Genomic DNA, 18,243 nt, shown 5'->3' on the forward strand with positions numbered 1-18,243 from the left:
GTGTGTGTGTGTGAGTGTGTGTGAGTGTGAGAGTGTGTGTGCTTGTGTGCAAGCAGGGTTTAAAGGATTATGGGGTGTAGGTTTCCACACAAGGGCTGCATTAAAGAAAGCTGCCTCATCAGCCAGAAAGGTCACGCCACAAGATTAAGCAGCCGTATCTATCTGTCTGTCTGTCTGTCTATCTATCTATCTATCTGTCTATCTAGCTATGTATCTGTCTATCTATCTATCTGTCTATCTGTCTATATTTATCTATCTATCATGTAAACAAGTTTCTGTGTTTTCTGCATAAAGAATTCTCTATATTTATTTGTCACAGTGCTGTTGTACAGCCCTGTTTAGAGTCATTATAATTAAAATAATTATTTAACGGTGTCAGTATAAATAACGATACACCAATGAGGGATGTATACTAAAAAAACAAAGGAAAATGAATGGCACACCAATTCCGGGTAATTTACTGACTCTCAGAGGCCACACTGGGAACCACTAACGCTTCGCAGAAGTGCTAATTGAGTGATGTTAGTATGAACCCCCTATCGCTCCGCTAACCATTAGAAGTAGTCATGCCCGTTTTAATGAGACATCTCAGCTGAGATTGCATGTCTACAGCGGTATGTTTATAATACTTGCATTAGGTTAGATTTACAAAAAACAAAACAGTGCATACTGAATTTTGAATATCTTAGTAACTGTGAAATGAATAGGCACCTTTTAAACACGTATGCATCGACGCAATTCGATTCTTTACCTGCCCCCCGTCCCCCCAATCTTTTGGGCACTATATGCTATGACAGTACTGTGCAGTGTACTTTTAAGAACAGCCAGGAGGGGGAGCCCCAATTCTTTACACTACGATCAAATAATCGCAGAAGTTTCACGTGCTACTGGTTCAGCAGTTTGAGGAAAAACAATGCATAATTTTAATTAAATTGCGTCATTAGTGGTGTTTTTTTTTTTTAACCCACATTGAATAATAAGAGGCAGGGAAGCCTCCTGCCCAATTATTTTGCAATAATTTAAACCTTTTGTGTACATTCAGATTTTTTTGTCAGTTTTTGTACACTGCAGTTATTCTTCCTCACACACACACACACACACACACACACACACACACACACACACACACACACACACACACACACACACACACACACACACACATTCCCGTTTTGCGTACCAAAAACTACATCTCCCATACTCCCCCGCTTCTTACATCCGGGTTCTGCGCACTGCCGATGCCTTCATTTGCATACAATTTGATTATTTTGGTTTCTTCTCCCAAACAGTAACGGAAACGGTGTGGCTCCGCAACACAGAAACAGTTATTAAAACACGGCAAACGCGCCCGTATCAGTCGTGGCTGTTTTTAGTTTTGCTATATATTTTTTTTTAATATAATGTCCTGTTTCTGAGGCGGAAAGGGGGAGGTGCAGCGCCTGCTTTAGCTGAGGTGCTATTTATCGAAACACGGGTGCGTGTTTTTGCAGCCGCTCGTTGAAAGACATTTCTTTTGCAGGTCTGTAATTGCGAGACTAGCCCGAGTCGTGCTCTGCGCGTTTTAAATGCACAGCCCGTCCGCGACCAACGCCTCTTCCGCTCCGGGTCTGGGCTTTATTATTTCGGAGTGAACTGCGGTTGTTCGCTGCTGTGCGTTTTGCTTCCCCTCGTATATTTTTAATAATAAACACACACAGAGAGAGGATGGGCTGCACGCTGAGCGTCGAGGACAAGGCGGCGGCGGAGAGGAGTAAAATGATCGACAGGAATCTGAGAGAAGACGGAGAGAAAGCGTCCCGAGAGGTGAAACTTTTGTTGCTGGGTAAGTGATCTGAGTTTAGCGACCTTGCATTATCCGACCGGCAACACGGTCTGATGCCTGTGCCTCGTACCCGGGACCCCGTGTGAATTGTGCGAGAGATTCGTTTACACGCGTCCCAGATTCATTCAGAAACCCGCCCCTGACGCGGTGAAACTTTTAACAGGTGCCGTTGTAACATTATTACAAAACTTTTCAAGTGTTCAGATTGCCTTACAGTTTGAGTGTACTGGTCGCTGTGATTAATAGCACTCTACCAGCTACATTGTTATTATTATTATTATTATTATTATTATTATTATTATTATTATTCTGAGTTGGCTGGTATAAGCAGAACACTGCCATTGTCTTCCTTGCGATCCAAGCTGAACTTTCATCTGAACAGCAGAATGTGGCCAGAGGGCCAAAAAATTTAAAAAATCCGAATTAGTCTTTTGAAATAAAGAAGTAACGATAAACGAAAGCGTTTTGAGTTGAATTTCGCAACTGTACAGCTAGTGAAACCCCCCTCGGTATATTACTGTAGTCAGCTGGTGCGTTTCATTATTTTTTTTTTAAAGTAACACAAACTTTTTGCCCATTTGTTTCCAGATTACCGGAGGCGCGTTAGTGGTACTGCAGTATTGGGGGGGTCGGGGGTCGGGGGTCGGTGCCCCCAGCCCCAGCCCCCAGCCCCCAGCGCATTTTATTCATTGACAGCTCCTTGTTTATTCAGATGTTTGCCCACCGCGTTACCCCCCTCATGAGATGTGCATTTCATTACATCCCTGAAAAGACTCAGCAAGTTTACTTTCCTCTAATGTTAAGCATTTCGATTTCAATAGCGTGTTTAAGTATAATTTAACCTTTGCTATCAACAATTGTTTTGTGGGGTTTTTTTTGGAAATAAATGTTTAGTTACCAGAATAGGTACGTCCCTTCTTTACACTAGCTTTGTACATTTTGAATCTTATTGCGACTGTTTTTAGAGACTAGTTACTGGATGCATTTTCATAAACAATTTAAATACCACCTCTTATCTTCCATGAGTCATTTGTTTAGGTGACAGTCTTCCAGGGTTGTGTGTGCCAGTGCCACGGCGTACATGACAATGTGTTTGCAACGAATCACTGAAAAGCACCATTGTTATACACTGTGCACACACTCAACTTATCTGCGCTTCAGTCAATGCAAATAACCAAGTTTGCATTTTACACAGCATGGCAGAAAACGCGTCGTCCGAATACGTCACAGTCCGAGTATTAAAAGATAGTGTGCTCATTTTTTTATTTTTTTTTTAGAATGAACACCCATTATTTGAATATTTCAATAATGTGACTCCCTGGTGGTGTGCCCTGGTTTGTTTAACTTTGCATCTGTTCTCTTTTATGGCAGTTCCTCTGATGCGGTTCATGCATGCTTTGAGCAGGTCCTCTGTGCACTCGCGGGCTTTCCATCTCGTCATTGTCTTTTAATCAGTAATTGATGGGACTGGCAGCACGCCGTTGTTACAGAATACTGTCAGGAAACGGTAGATGCGTACATCGCCACGTCATGCTTCTTAAACTTGCTTCTAAATCCATGCTGTTCATTTCCTGTGCTGGGCTGGGGTTTAGATTATTGAAGCAAAAGCACAATTCTGAATAATCTACAGCACACCTGAGCCAGAATAAGAGCGCTATTGACACTGTGCTGAGATCATATATATAGATATAGATGTATAGATATAGATCTCTCTATAGATAGATAGATTAGGTAGTTGGGTTACACACAAATATTAATCTTCTTCCTTTAACAGGGCATGGCAGCAGTAAAATAATTGTTTGTAATCCATGAAGTGACATAGCGACGTTTCCTCATTATTCAATGCCAGCCAAAAAAATTTGGGTGCACCAATAGGTAAGCATTTGCCTCCAGGGTGTCACCCAGAAATCAGTCCCCACTATTGCACCGTGGACTCTCCTCAAACCATCACCACTGATGCCATCTAATGAGCGCACGATCCATTGAGTCAAAACATGTCAACATGCACCTCGATCCTCTCTCCCCTGACCTGATGGCTCTTGTTGTCTGGTGTAGTGGAGACACAGGCCGTCAGTCCTTTCCTGGAAAGCTTATAGACAGGGAAGCTGGAATCAGGAGAGTGAGAACGGTTTGCTGATCAAGGTGTGGACTGGAATAACAAGTAGGCTGTTGCTTTTGTACATGTGGAGCAGTGCGTTGGTAAAGCCAGCTTTATAATGTGGGTTTTATCTGTTTATTGAGTTAAATGGTGAGAACGTAGTGTGTTTTTAAATCCTCATTTCATTATCAAAATCAACCTTGCTTGAACTGATTTCATTATGTTCTAATTATCCTGCCTCTTACTGTCAGACTATTGGCATACTGTAGATTGTTTTCCCTCAATATTGTATTTGGTAGCCTCATCCTTGCACATAAAGCTTCTTTTGAAGGTGTTAAGGCTGCTTTTTTGTTACTGAGGCATTGTTTATTTTGCTTGCTGATCTGCACCTCTATTCGTGTGTTATAAATCCCCACAGATGTGAACCAGCCTCGTTTTTTTTTATTTGGTTATTTCTCTGGAAGCATAGGGCGTATTTGTGCTTTGATAGCTTTGTTGTATTGATTGGGAAAATGCATGAAAATAATGCATTAAATTAATGCATGAAATTAATGCATTAAACATTTGTTCACACAGTATCCGTTCCATGAGTGGAAGCTGTGTGGTTGAAGGCCAGTTCCTCTTGTGTCCTGTAATGCCTTCCTGAGAAAGCTCTTCTCCTGCAATGCTTTCTGTTGTGTTTTTATCCACGCCTCTCTGTGCTTTGTTACTGGGCCGCTGTGTGTTCTGTGAGGAGTCTGGAGCTGTTCCAAACGATTTCTGGGCTTTGATCCAGTTTTATACAATGAGTCAGCTACCGGTTTGTGAACCCTACTGTCGTTAGGGTTCTGCTCGTCATTTGGCGCTTACTCTGTTGCAGACTTGTTTTAGTGTTTCGTAGCTTTCCTTTGCTGGAGTGAGTCCTGCAGCTCCTCCCTCCCTTGCTGCTCTTCCAGATTTTATACCGCCATAGCTGGAATGGTTGTGGTTTGAGATCTTGAAGCTCCAGCCGGGTTTTGAAGCGCAGGGTTGTTTGAGCGTGCATGGCTGTCAGGAAGATGTGGCAGGCGTTCTCTTCTGTAGCATTGAAACAAAATTAAACCCACTTCAGAGTGCAGGCAGCTCATCAAAACTAACAATGTGAGGGTTTATTTTTACACTTGGGCTGAAGACAGTCAGATGAACGAAGTTACGGTTGACCGTGATGAAAGTGTGTCACGATTTCAGCAGTTTGAGTTGTTTTCTGTCTGAGAGGAGCTGGAGAGTTCTCTGCACCAGAGAATATTGTGCAGTACAGTAGGCACTGCTTCAGTCTAGCTTGGCCTCACTGGCGTGATGTATAGTTTAACTAAGTGATATCATGAAGACTGAGCTGTTACTGTAATTTGAAGGTGTTCTTTTTTTTTTTTTTATCAAAATCTTTGTTTCCTTAGCAAAGTACCCTTGATTGTGCTACATACTGCAGTCTGCTTGTCAAACTGGAAAAACAAACGGCTCGATTTGTGGTCTGTGCCATTGGCTGTTGATAAAAATATTTGCTGTGTTTCCTTTTTAAGACTGATTTAGTGATCTGGTGATATGCGTGGTATTTGTGCTGCTGCTGCTGTGATCCTGATAGTAATAATAATAATGCATTAACATGGTTGAATCTGACTCTGGTAGCTGGATTTCCACTGGACCGTGTAATCAGATGTGTTGCATTTACTGTGCGTGACATGCGGTCTCTGCTGCAGTAATGTGCAGTCAGTCAACGTGGTTTAAAACATGCTAGAAAAATAAAACCCTTTCCAGGCAAGCCTTTCTCTGACAGGTGGAGGCTGAGAAAAATAAAACTGGGGGGTCCCGTCAGCCTGCATCGTGTTGCAATAGATCCTGAAAGGTATAACCCCCACCCCCCGCCCCCCAGCTTGAGATCAGAGCAGCCAGAAAGCTCACCCATGGGCAGCCTCTTTAAGCTGTCATGGGGTGGGGGGTGGGGGGTCCCGGGACCCGTCAGCCTGCATCGTGCAGAAACCTATACGATACTCTCTCTATATTTAGCATAGTTTTGGTGGAGATCTCCCCACACCCAGTACAGCCGTTGAAAAGGAACGCATCCCACTGGCGCATGAAGACCACTAGTCTGGCAGCTCAACACTGTTGTGGTAAATATGTTTTAGATTGTCGTCTTAAAGTGAAGTTTGAGAGTTCTAAAATCCTTTTTTATTTTTTTTTTTTCCATGAAAACTAAAGCGAAATTCAACTTTATTTTATTATTTTTTTTAGAACTCCTTCGGTCCGAATTGTTGCAAATTTTATAAATCTTCATTTTTTTTTTAAATTCAAAATGAAATCCTCATAAACAAGGTAAAGCCGTGACTGGTTGACGAGCACATTTCAGTGCCTTCCAAAGAACCACGGCTTTATGATTACATGTCGTTTATATTAGGGTGGTGAGTCACGCTGTCTTACCCAGTACACAGCATGAGTCTGCTTTTAATAAATACTGAGAACGAGTTTGAGGAAAATCCTGGAGTTACACAAACTGGGAAGTGCTAGAAACAATGCAAGGTGGAAATTGTTACATTCTTAACAGTTTTTCACATTATTTGACTTTCTCTCATGATGTACAGTAAATCTTGAGGGATTTCTGCTTTTACAGTGGATTCAGTTTTACAAGTAGAAGTGTCCAGCAGCCATTACCCTACCATGGATAAACCCAAGCAGCATGCTTTGATATGCTTAGAATCATGTTGCAGCTTCCAGTTCTGTTAAGGGACTTTTTAGTGACTAGTTTTCAAAGGGAGTTTCCGCAGTACGATTTTAGCTTGGGTTTGTTTGATCTCAGTAACACGACCAGTCAGCAGTCTGCATTATAATCTGTGTACCAATCTTTTTTGGCTGGGGTGGGGCTTCTTGGTTTTGCCTATCGCTCTGTTCATCAGGTCATCATTACTGCTCCTTCCTATCTCCAATCCTTTGTGTCTCCTTGTATTCTGTCTCTCCCTCATCCTCTGCTGGCCATTTTGTTCTGCCTTCTCCTTCCTCCCGTACTCGCTCCTTCTCTTCGCTCTCCTTCCTCTCCTTCCTCCCGTGCTCGCTCCTGCTCTTCGCTCTCCTTCCTCCCGCTCTCCTTCCTCCCGTGCTTCGCTCCTTCCTCCCGTGCTCGCTCCTTCTCTCTTCTTCCTCCTCTTCGCTCTCCTTCCTCCCGTGCTCGCTCCTGCTCTTCGCTCTCCTTCCTCCCGTGCTCGCTCCTGCTCTTCGCTCTCCTTCCTCCCGTGCTCGCTCCTGCTCTTCGCTCTCCTTCCTCCCGTGCTCGCTCCTTCTCTTCTCTCCTTCCTCCCGTGCTTGCTTCTCTCCTCTCTTTCCTCCCGTGCTCGCTCCTGCTCTTCGCTCTCCTTCCTCCCGTGCTCGCTCCTGCTCTTCGCTCTCCTTCCTCCCGTGCTCGCTCCTGCTCTTCGCTCTCCTTCCTCCCGTGCTCGCTCCTTTCCTCCCGTGCTCTTCGCTCTCTTTCCTCCCGTGCTCGCTCCTGCTCTTCGCTCTCCTTTTGCCTCCTCCCGTGCTCCTTGTAGTCTCTCTCTGCTCATCCTCTGCTGGCCGTTTTGTTCTGCCTTCTCTTCCTAAGAGGAACATCAGACAGAGAGGGCGTACTCGCTCCTTCTCTTCGCTCTCCTTCTTCCCAGGCTGCTTCGACTTCGCGACGTCTGCTACTTGATTCTTTCGCTCTCCTTCCTCCCGTGCTCTCTTCTCTTCGCTCTCTTTCTCCCGTGCTTGCTCCTTCTTCGCTCTCCTTCCTCCCGTGCTCGCTCCTGCTCTTCGCTCTCTTTCCTCCCGTGCTTGCTCCTTCTCTTCTCTCTTTCCTCCCGTGCTCGCTCCTTCTCTTCGCTCTCTTTCCTCCCGTGCTCGCTCCTGCTCTTCGCTCTCTTTCCTCCCGTGCTCGCTCCTGCTCTTCGCTCTCCTTCCTCCCGTGCTCGCTCCTGCTCTTCGCTCTCCTTCCTCCCGTGCTCGCTCCTGTGCTCGCTTGCTCTTGCAGTGTATATTTTTTAATTGCCTGCTCAGCACCAGTCTGCCGCCTTGTAAACGCAGCAGGTATCGCAGTCCTGATGGATTTGTTTAGTGTCCTTGCGGTCAAGGTCAGATACCTGGTGGGGCGTCTTGGAGGCTTTGCCTCTTCGTTGTGTATCTCGCTGGGAAAACTGTACTGTTTTGCCAGGAAACATTTGCCCAGGCTCTGTGGACTGCAGATGGATCATTCTCCTTCAGGAGAGAATTAGTTGGCAGCTGAGGAGCAATCTGCCGCAGTGTATTTTGAGTGAAGTCCTGAGGCCGCTTGTACTGAAGGACTGCACTCCTGGTCTTGATCCTGTGATGGGTTGGGTTGTACTAAGACTCGGGGCTCAGTTTGAGATCAGAGCCTTTTCCGATCTTGCTTCAGAGCAGGAGTAGAATCGAATCAGAGCTTTAACATTTTTTAAATTCTTTATTTTGACTGTTTCAATTTGAATATGAAAAGTTAAACTGCACGTAGACAGTTAGAAACCTCAGTGTGATGACATTAGTAAATAATCTCCAGGGTCACTGGACATGCGTGAGTTCATAATATAATAATATTTAATATTATTATTATTCATTTTAGCAGCAGTAAAATGTGACTGATAACCTGCATGGAATGGTGACTGTTAAATAAAGCTTTGTTTTGCCCGAGTCCACTGCAGTTCTTTTGATTGGCTGCAATAAGGTGCTAATGCAATGCAAGCTTACTGTCTGATCTATCAATCAGCATCACTAACGTGTACATACAGTGTGTAGTTAAATTATAAAAACATGATTACTGTTCTATATAACATATGTTTAAACTACAAGTGAAAATGGTTTGTTCTGTTTATATGGGTTACCTGTAAAATAGGATTGTCAATCAAATATAAACGAGTAGCTATGGTGACATCACCAGTGAATTATGCAAATTAGTACCAGCGACGGTTCGAACCCTCGAAGGTCAAAATGTACCCTTCATTGCAGCCCTAATTAAATTACTTTCTGACTTGCCTAGGTCAAATAGACAAACGCTTTGGAAATTACTTTGTGACTGTGGCACTGAAAGGCATTGACCGAAACAATTCTGAATGTGACTTGGTTATATCTGACGTATTGGTTATATGTGTCAGTATTATATCCAGTTTGATGTAGCGTTTGCTTCTGGTCTCTGCGGCACTGTAATGTCATTACTGCTTTGGTAAGAATTAAATTTTTCTTTTGTTTATTACAGGTGCTGGAGAGTCTGGGAAAAGTACCATCGTGAAGCAGATGAAGTGAGTCACGGCTCTGCTCTGTACGGCACACTTGCAATTCAAAAGCTTTTTGTATCTTCACACAAAGGCTTTTGGTTATCCCTGTTGCAAGATATTCCCCTAGTGTTCAGTGCAAAATAAGTAGTTTTATAATCAGTGCTTAGCTTTATAATCCCCATTTAGCAAAAACACATGTTCAAGTTTTGCACTGTTAAATCCTACCACACTCCCAGTGAGGGGAAATCCCAGTGGCATGTGATTTGAACCCTTGAATGTTTCGTGGGTTTTCTGATTGGGTCTTTTGTTCCTCAGAATTATTCATGAAGATGGATATTCAGAGGAGGAATGTAAGCAGTACAAAGTAGTTGTATACAGCAACACAATCCAGTCTATTATTGCAATAATCAGAGCCATGGGAAGGCTGAAGGTAGACTTCGGAGACCCGACACGAGCGGTAAGTATACTACAATTATTTGTATCCCCGTAGTTAGCCACTACTCTCTTTTCAGTGGCTGAAAGTCATTTTTCTGAGTTGTAGACTTCAGGTATTTACAGCATAATGGGGAACAGTTTTAAAATTGAGATTTAGGTAATAGAATGGCAGCGTTTCTGGCCGTAGACTTATGTAACTGGGGCAGCACGGCAAGCTGAGTTCTTCCGATATGAACTTTCTGTTCCACGTAAACGGAGCTTCCCCTGCAACGCAGCCCTCGCTAGGTTATTATGTTAGGGCATGTTTTTCAGCAAATAAGTGTGTGTGCTGCAAAGATGTTGATTTCCTTCAGCACCCTTGATCTGGGTCAGGCTGCTGTTTGCATATCTTATTGATTGCAAGCTGTGATGTGTTTTTTTGGGGGTGGGAGGTGGGGGGTTCATTTGGTAATAGGTTACTGATCTTTTGATCATCTCTACCTCGACACCCCAAAGCTATTGAAAGAGTAAGGATCTGACATCTCGTTCTGTTTACAGATTGAGAACTCTTGCCTGTTGTCTCTGTATTGTAAACGGGCGGGTTGAGATGACGTGCACAAAGTGTTTTCATTGTTAAGTTTGCTGGCCGTTGCAGGGTTTTGCGCACACTCTTGCTTGATGATTGCAGGAACATGGGTTGTCCTGCGTGCGTTATGCCTTTGTGTGCAGGACGGAGGAGCTTCTCTTCACTCTGCCGTCGGCATGTTTCTCTAACCCGTGTGTGTTCTTATTGCAGGACGATGCCCGGCAGTTGTTTGCGCTGGCAGGCACTGCTGAGGAAGGGGTTATGAGTGCTGAACTGGCTGGTGTAATAAAGAGGCTATGGCAGGATGAGGGAGTCCAGGCCTGTTTTAACAGATCCAGAGAATACCAGCTCAACGACTCTGCATCTTAGTAAGGAACTGCTTCCCCGCTTACTCTCGTTTCTTTCATTGTGTGTCACCGCTTTCATTGCTCATTTGCAAAAAAACAACAAGGTTGCCCCTTAGGATACATGGTGGGTTGTGAATGGGTTCAGGTTGAGGGTCGGGGCCACACCTGCATCTTGGTGTGTATCGTAGTTATTGCCTAATAGGTCCAATAGGAGTTTTACATTCAAGCTGTTGAATGACAAGTAGAGAGAGAATTACAACAGGAAAATTGAGTGGATGTATTCCTAAATGTGCTTTTATTTGAATCTCTGTTTCAAAGAGCAGTGATGTCATTAACCACGTAACAGGATTATTTTTACTCAGCTTAAATTGCTGCTCGTGGTTGCTTTGACAACCTGTAAATTATGGTTAGCCTCTTTTTACTGGAAAAGATGCATTCAAATCTGATGCTTTGGGGTTAATAGTGTGGCATGGAAACCAACACATGATTTACAGCAAAAAAATATATATGTATATGTGTGTATATATAGTTTCTATCAGCGTTGTTTTCTGTATGCATACTAAAATCACCTGTTTTATGAGTGCCTTTGTTCCAGAAGTAAAAGCTCTCCCATTGTCAGTCGTTCATGATTTTTATACATTACCAGTAGAGAGTTGTGTTTTTGTTCCCAGAAAGGTTTCATTTATTCTTGACCATTTTTAAATCTGAACAGATTATAAGTGAATCTGCAGAATGGGTTAAATACAGGCCTAGATATAAATAGAGTAAAAATGTCATCGGAAAGAAAAGGCTGCATGTTTGTTTTTTTTTCCAGCGCACCCACGGGCACGAAGCCAGGCTTTTTTATCTTGCAGTGGTATTTCATGTAGCTGCGTGTTAAAGGGTTTGAGGGTTGCTATAAAACTGATGCATAGCGCTAGACCTGTGGTTTATAAAGCCTGTGCTTTCAATCCAGCCCTTTGTTTTTACCTTGCACTCATCTTTTTTTTTCCAAAATGTACTTTCTAGTTGAGGATGAATTGTTAGAGAAAAACTATTACAATTGCTCTCACAGAAGTCTTTTTTTTTTTTTTCTTGGAGTTAAGGTGTAAGCCCTTGCATGCATGTATGGGAAGTCTGTACAGCTAGTAAGCTGCAAAGTGTATCCCTGATCAAGGTTAAGGAAATGGCAGGCTCCTTGCACTTCAGGCAATAACAGCAGACTGCACAATTATATTTGCGGCAACATTATCAACTTATCAGCAGATACAGATCGGCTCACTCCAGTCGGCAGCCTGTAGTGTGTTTAACTCTTTGTGTAGTGCGAGGCTTCCACTCCACTTCAGTGGGTACACAGTGCAAAGGGTATTCGACAATGGGCTTGTTTTTCTCTGTGAATGAGCCGTGCCGCACAGGAGCAGTACTGTTTCTGTCGAGGGGGGTATAGTGTAGGGTTCCTGGCCCACGGATCTACCCTAGTGGTGTTGAGCTAAGAGATTGATGTTTGTTTCAATGTTAAGGTGAGTATAACTGTGACCTCTAGAACAGGCTGTCCACTTTGCATTTTCAACAACCCCAGAGCAAGCAAGCAAAATGAAAATCAAAATGACTTGAGGGCTAGGATTTGCTTTTAAAATACTTGGCTCCTGGCTGTCAACTCCTAGTGTTACTTAACCAGGAGACACTTCAGAGTACAGAAAAGGTTTGCTAGTGTACAGAAAGGGTTTCGGAAACTTGATAGTGTGGTGTTTTCTCACGCGATTGCTTTTGCAATATTAGCAGTGACTACAGTAGCTGTAGCAAAAGCACGGCTCTGATTTCTCGGAGCCTCAGTTCGATGCTTCTCAAATCTACACGCTATTCAGCTCTTTTTAAGATTGGAGGCCATGTTTGTGGTGTGGTAAGTGAATAAATAGAAGCACCTAGGCTGTTGTGTTCCCTGATCTAACCCTGATCGGTCTGTCTATCTCACAAAACATGTCGTGCTATCCCCTGAGGTACTTGAGCAGACAAAGGAGATGCTGGTTACCCAGGAAACTGGTTGAACGCTTAATAGCATGGGTGTTCAGAAACTCCTCGTCCTATTCTGAATGTAGGTGTGCATTAGTGTTTAATGCAGTCATGAGATCCAGTGCTTTTTGAGAGGGAAGGGACATGGTTCTAGATTTTACTATCGTGTGAAGGACGAATTCCTTTATTGTGGAAATAGAGAATTTATGACGGGCCTCAAGATAGGCAGCTTCTAAATAAACAATGAGTGAGGGAAGAGATAAGCAGAACTGTGGTGTTCTCTGTTCTGCTCCACTCCGATCAATACAGCTTATTTTTTAAAACTGAACCTGATCTTTCTCTCCTTTCCACCTTGAGTTGCTTTTCAGTTTTTGCAGATGTTCTGTTTGTTGCTAATGTAATGATGTTGGTGTTTTTAAATCTGCACGCTCGGTCAGTTATATTTCCAGCCGCCTCCTTTAAACTGTGTTCTTAATAACCCGACTGTTGGGTAAGTGATCGCTGTCTCATTTTTATAGTGGAGGATTTTTAATATACTTTTTTATATATATAAACATTTCAGGAAAGATTTCTCTGCCTGTTCTCCCCCCCGTCCCGTCCCGTCTCTCTCCAAGAAAGACGTCAGATCAGTGCAAGCCAGAATACAAAAAGGCTTCAGTATATGTGGCAACTGTTTGCTGACTGCTGTTCCCTTAGTGATCTGATAAAGTGGTTATGTCCTATATACTTAATCCAAGGAAAAAAAGCTACATGTCTTGTGTTTCCATACTGGCCATAGGGCTGCCGTGTGCATTTTTATTATTATTATTATTATTATTATTATTATTAGCTATTATTATTATTAGTTTGGCTTTTATATTGTGCTTATCCTGTATCCTTATCTAGTGTCTAAATGTTTTCTTTCTCTTTTAATTTTTTTAGTTATCTCAATGACTTGGATAGAATATCCGAAACCAGTTACATCCCAACCCAGCAAGATGTGCTCCGAACCAGGGTGAAGACCACAGGCATAGTTGAGACTCACTTCACTTTCAAGGACCTGTACTTCAAGTAAGTCCTTAGACTCTTGACTGTGTCTCAGTTAAAGATCTATAATTGCACGCGCACACACACGCACACACGCATGTACAGTGAATGTGACTGTAAGCATAACTGGACCCAGGTGACATGTTAATGGATCCATGCATTAAAATCGTGAGGCATGTTTGCTGTAGCTCTGAAATAAGTGAGTAATAATTGGACTGTAAAAAAAATCTTTCGCTGCTAAATTGGTCTAATTTGGAATAAATTGTGTCAACAGCATGCATTGTTGCATTACTTATTTTTGTATCCCCCATAAGCCTTGCAGCTTTCATAGAACCAAGTGTGATTAGCAGGTCATGTGATAGACTGGCACCTATTGCCACTGTTTCAAAGTATTGCGTGTGTCTCCTGAAGGAACTTGGACCCGCGTGTTTGTGTGTTTATATTTCTAGTTAGAAGTGATGATGCGTTAATTAACACTCTCGTCAACTGAGAAAACCAGCTGCATAAAATTAACATTTCATAGCTCAGTGGAAACTCTGGAAACTGCTCATTAAACTGTCGAGATTTTAACTAAAATAAGTTCACAGCTTTTTTTTTTAAACATTGTAGGCCATGTTAAACCTGGTCATTATTTGCTTATTTAAATGATGGGATAGGCAGTGTACATGTATCCTTTGCACAAACATTGCTTAGTTGCTAAACTGAGAATTTGCAATGGGCAGATTCAAAAAAAAAAAAAAAAAAACATTGGTTTGTTTTATTCTTAACCAGAGGAGGGGTTTAAACACTCGGTTTACAAGTATTAAAATACAATACGCTTGGTATCAAAACTCAAAAGGGGCGCCAGTGCTAAAAATGTTTTTAAACAAGGATGGTATTTATTACAGTAACGCAGTTGCTGTGCCAGCTTACGTCCTGTATCGTTCATTTCTCTTTCAGGATGTTTGACGTTGGTGGGCAGCGGTCCGAGCGGAAGAAGTGGATCCATTGCTTTGAAGGCGTCACGGCCATTATATTCTGCGTGGCACTCAGTGACTACGACCTTGTTCTTGCAGAGGATGAAGAAATGGTGAGTAATAATTTAGAACAGATTGAAATTGTGCTTTAATTCAACAGAGATTAATATGACCCCCCCACCCCATTCTAAAATGGCAGGTTTTCAAGTTGTTTATGGGTTGCCTTGCATTTGGTAATGTTTGTGTCTCATTTTGTTTATTTAAATGTTGTGACTTCCTTTTCGTTTCTCCATGCAGAATCGCATGCACGAGAGCATGAAGCTGTTTGACAGCATCTGCAATAACAAGTGGTTTACAGATACGTCAATAATCCTCTTTCTAAACAAGAAGGACCTCTTTGAGGAGAAGATCACGAGAAGCTCCCTTACCATCTGCTACCCCGAATATGCAGGTGTGGTTTGTACTGTGAAATGCTGGATGTGTGCAGAGGACTCTACGGAAAAATAGTTCATGTGTGTCGGAGGGGGGGGTGGGGGGGTGTTGGCATGTTGATTTGAACTGTCAAATGTTTTTTTCCTAGGTTCCAGCACTTATGAAGAAGCGGCTGCATATATCCAGTGCCAATTTGAAGACCTCAACAGGCGAAAGGACACAAAGGAGATCTACACTCATTTCACCTGCGCCACAGACACAAAAAACGTGCAGTTTGTGTTTGATGCCGTGACTGACGTCATCATCAAAAACAACTTGAAAGAATGTGGACTTTACTGAGCGTTTTCAAAGAACTTGCAGGTGAGACGATTCACGGTTGTTGTGCAGTAGATTTTCTTCATTCGGTTCAGTTCGGGGAAGGTACTGGAGGAAATATTGAGTCTTACTCCTTTGTTGTTGGTTGCCCTGCCTCTCTCAACATTTTATACAAAACCAAACCGCGTAGGGAACAAGTAATAAATTGAATTATGCTGGAAAAACACACTGTTCTGTCCAGCTTCAAAACACGCATCCTGAAATCTTTTAGACTCAAAGTTCTCTTCGGTTTCTGGAAGACGTTTTTCCTTTTCTCTTGTAGGTCGTTCTTTTAGAGTGACTCCTGATCACAGGCTGCAGATCTGTTCCTGTCTGAACTGATTGGTGGCAGGTTTGTAGAAAAGGACCAAATGGAAAGTGTTGCTGTGCTGCATGCAGCATCCTTGTATTCTTCAGCGCCGAATCTGCATTCTGAATTTTTTTTTTTTTTTATTATTTTGGAAAACTGTAATTGATGCTGTTAAGCAGACAAGGTGAAACTCTGTAAATAATGTAAACTCGCTCTGAAATTCAGCAGTGATTTGCTAATCCTTTTTTCTCGGAGGACTGGGGGGGTGAACGAGACACAGTGCCACATATAAACAGTTTAGCAGCATGATTAGCGAAGCGACGGGAATTTTAAAACCTGGTTATCGAGTCACCATCGTCTTTTTAGAAGCTTTAATTTAGTAGATGTCCTAATTGATCCAGGTTTAGATTTAAGGTCTTCTCTGCCAAGTTTAATATCTCTCTCCCTGGGTAAGCACTTTTTACTATGCACACTTACCGAGATGTGTTAAGTTTTATTATGCTGTAACAGGGGGCATGCTGTTACCTTGTGCTGCTGCTTTCAACAAGGCTCGTTACAAATGGACATCATGAAGAAGGATGTTTTATGTTGCCAGACCTGTTCAGTAAGAAAATAAGGGGACCACAATTGTGTAGCCATAATTTGTAAGAACTGTACACATTTCTATTAAAAAATGCAGGACTGGGTGACGTTTTATTGTAAAGGTATTCATGCAATGAGGCACCCTTCAGATGTTGCTGTAACGATGTGATTGTATTACAGTTTGATGCAGTACGTGTCTTTCTAAGATGTTGTTTGATATGTTTTTTTTTTCTCTCCTGTGAGATGCTTTCCTCTTGGTCTAAGGGATTTGCATGGGAATGAAGGGAATAAAAAAAGGATTGAGTATTCACAAACTGCAATTAATGAATCATTTCGTTTTAACTTGCTTTTAACAGTTGTGTTCTTCACAGGACAGTGAAGCCAGTACTGTCAGTGCGGTCGTCTTGTATCTGCCAGCAGTGTGAAGACAGTGTAGTGTTATAAAACTTGCACTGCAGTATAAGGGATGTATATTCAGTCACATTAAATGATTAATATATGCAGTTGTTGTTTTTTGACATGCATAATCTTTTCTCATTCAGGTGTAACAGTGGGGTTTTCATCCCCTCCCTGCCTCCAGCTTTATTTTATCTTGTTATTAGATAATTTCAGCACAGACTGATTTGTAATGAAAAGTAATCAGAAGTCCATATTGTTTTTTTTTTTATATATATAATCTTACATTTTGTAACAAGTGTTTTACATTCTCCTGCCCCTCTGTGCTTCTACAGCATGCCTTCACCTTGTGGAATGTGCTGCCAAATAACTGATGCCATTGTTATGAACTAACGTTCGCCACTTTAATTTCTTTTTGTGTGCATTCCTTTGAATTTGAATACATGTGGTATTCTGCCTATGACAATTTGTACAGGCTTTGTGTTAATCTTGGCAATATTAAATGGTGATGACGGGCTCCTGTGTGTGCTGGCGTTTTATTTGGTTTACAGAAATTGGCTGATATTAGGCCTAAGCGTGCTGTGTGTTTGTTTAGGTGGTGTTTTTCTTCTCTGTTTGTTTCTGTCGTTTTGTATTTTATCTAAACACTGCAAGTTATTCCAAGATGTTTCTGTTCTCTTCCCCAGCAGAGATACACACACAGACCCCAAGCTCTTTAAATAACCCTTTTGATAGTGTACGGGTCTGATGCAAGTGGATTTGAAATGAAGCTGTCTGAGGATGAGCCATCAGTTTCCACTGCTGAAGGGTTTGAATCTTCCTGGAACGAGGTGTTCTTTTGGGGCTTCGTTCCTGTTGCTAATGATCTGATGTGGTTAATTATCAGGTTCCAGGGTTGGAATGTGGCTCCTTACAGCCCAAGTCTCTCCCTTAACCACGTTCTACAGGGTTTAGACCCAAGTAACCCTCCAGGCAGCTACTCTAGTGGATTATTTTAAACCTGGAGAGAATGGCCCTCCTCCTGGCCTGGGATTGGTCACTCTGGTGTAGATCTGTGTGTGGTGGGGAGTCTTCGTTCAATATACTGTAAAATCCGTAGAGGGATGATGTATGTTTGAATTTCCTGCATTATCATTTCTGTGGTAAAAGCATTTCTTTTTTTTATTTCATATCTGATGTCTTTTTTGGTGTGCACTTTCTGTCTCAACCCTGCGAAGCTTACAGATTTGTGTACAAGCTGTGGTCGTGTTTTATGTAGAAATACTCTGGGCACGATCAAGTGCTACGTTTTCTTTTAAATGAGGCATGCTGCGTAGATCATGAACAGATTGGGGTTTCCTGAGCGCAATTTAAAAATCTACTCCTTACAATCAATGGGATGCATTAACTGAAACATCACACGTCTATTCGAAGGGCAAATCTGATGGATATTGTCTAGATTTTTTTTTTTTTTTTTTTTAATTGCTTCAGTGGTGCCGAGACCCCCCCCCCCCCCGAATTGAATTCACTTGGTTCCCTGGTCAGGTTTCAGCCCATGTCCTGGAGGTAATTATCTGTCTTTTTAAACAGATAATTCTAATAATCACTGCAAGGTTATTCTGAAGTGTCACCCCTCAGAAGGTAATGATATAATTAATTTGCAGTATAGATGATGCAGTGTAAAGGGACTCTACAGTGTGACTCGCAGC

The 18,243-nt window shown here is 42.3% G+C and overlaps 1 protein-coding gene across 1 annotated transcript; it reads left to right on the forward strand.

The window, feature by feature from the left end:
- Positions 1 to 1,265: 1,265 nt before the first annotated feature.
- Positions 1,266 to 17,072, forward strand: LOC121299890 (guanine nucleotide-binding protein G(i) subunit alpha-3). Its single transcript, XM_041228089.1, has 9 exons — positions 1,266 to 1,822; positions 9,145 to 9,187; positions 9,479 to 9,620; positions 10,374 to 10,531; positions 13,421 to 13,549; positions 14,465 to 14,594; positions 14,779 to 14,932; positions 15,062 to 15,273; positions 15,551 to 17,072. Exons 1-8 carry the CDS (start codon positions 1,705 to 1,707, stop codon positions 15,250 to 15,252), a joined length of 1,065 nt encoding a protein of 354 aa, XP_041084023.1. The 5' UTR covers positions 1,266 to 1,704; the 3' UTR covers positions 15,253 to 15,273; positions 15,551 to 17,072.
- Positions 17,073 to 18,243: the final 1,171 nt, after the last annotated feature.

The sequence above is a fragment of the Polyodon spathula genome, chromosome 25 (assembly GCF_017654505.1).
Source record: "Polyodon spathula isolate WHYD16114869_AA chromosome 25, ASM1765450v1, whole genome shotgun sequence".
NCBI lineage: Eukaryota > Metazoa > Chordata > Actinopteri > Acipenseriformes > Polyodontidae > Polyodon > Polyodon spathula.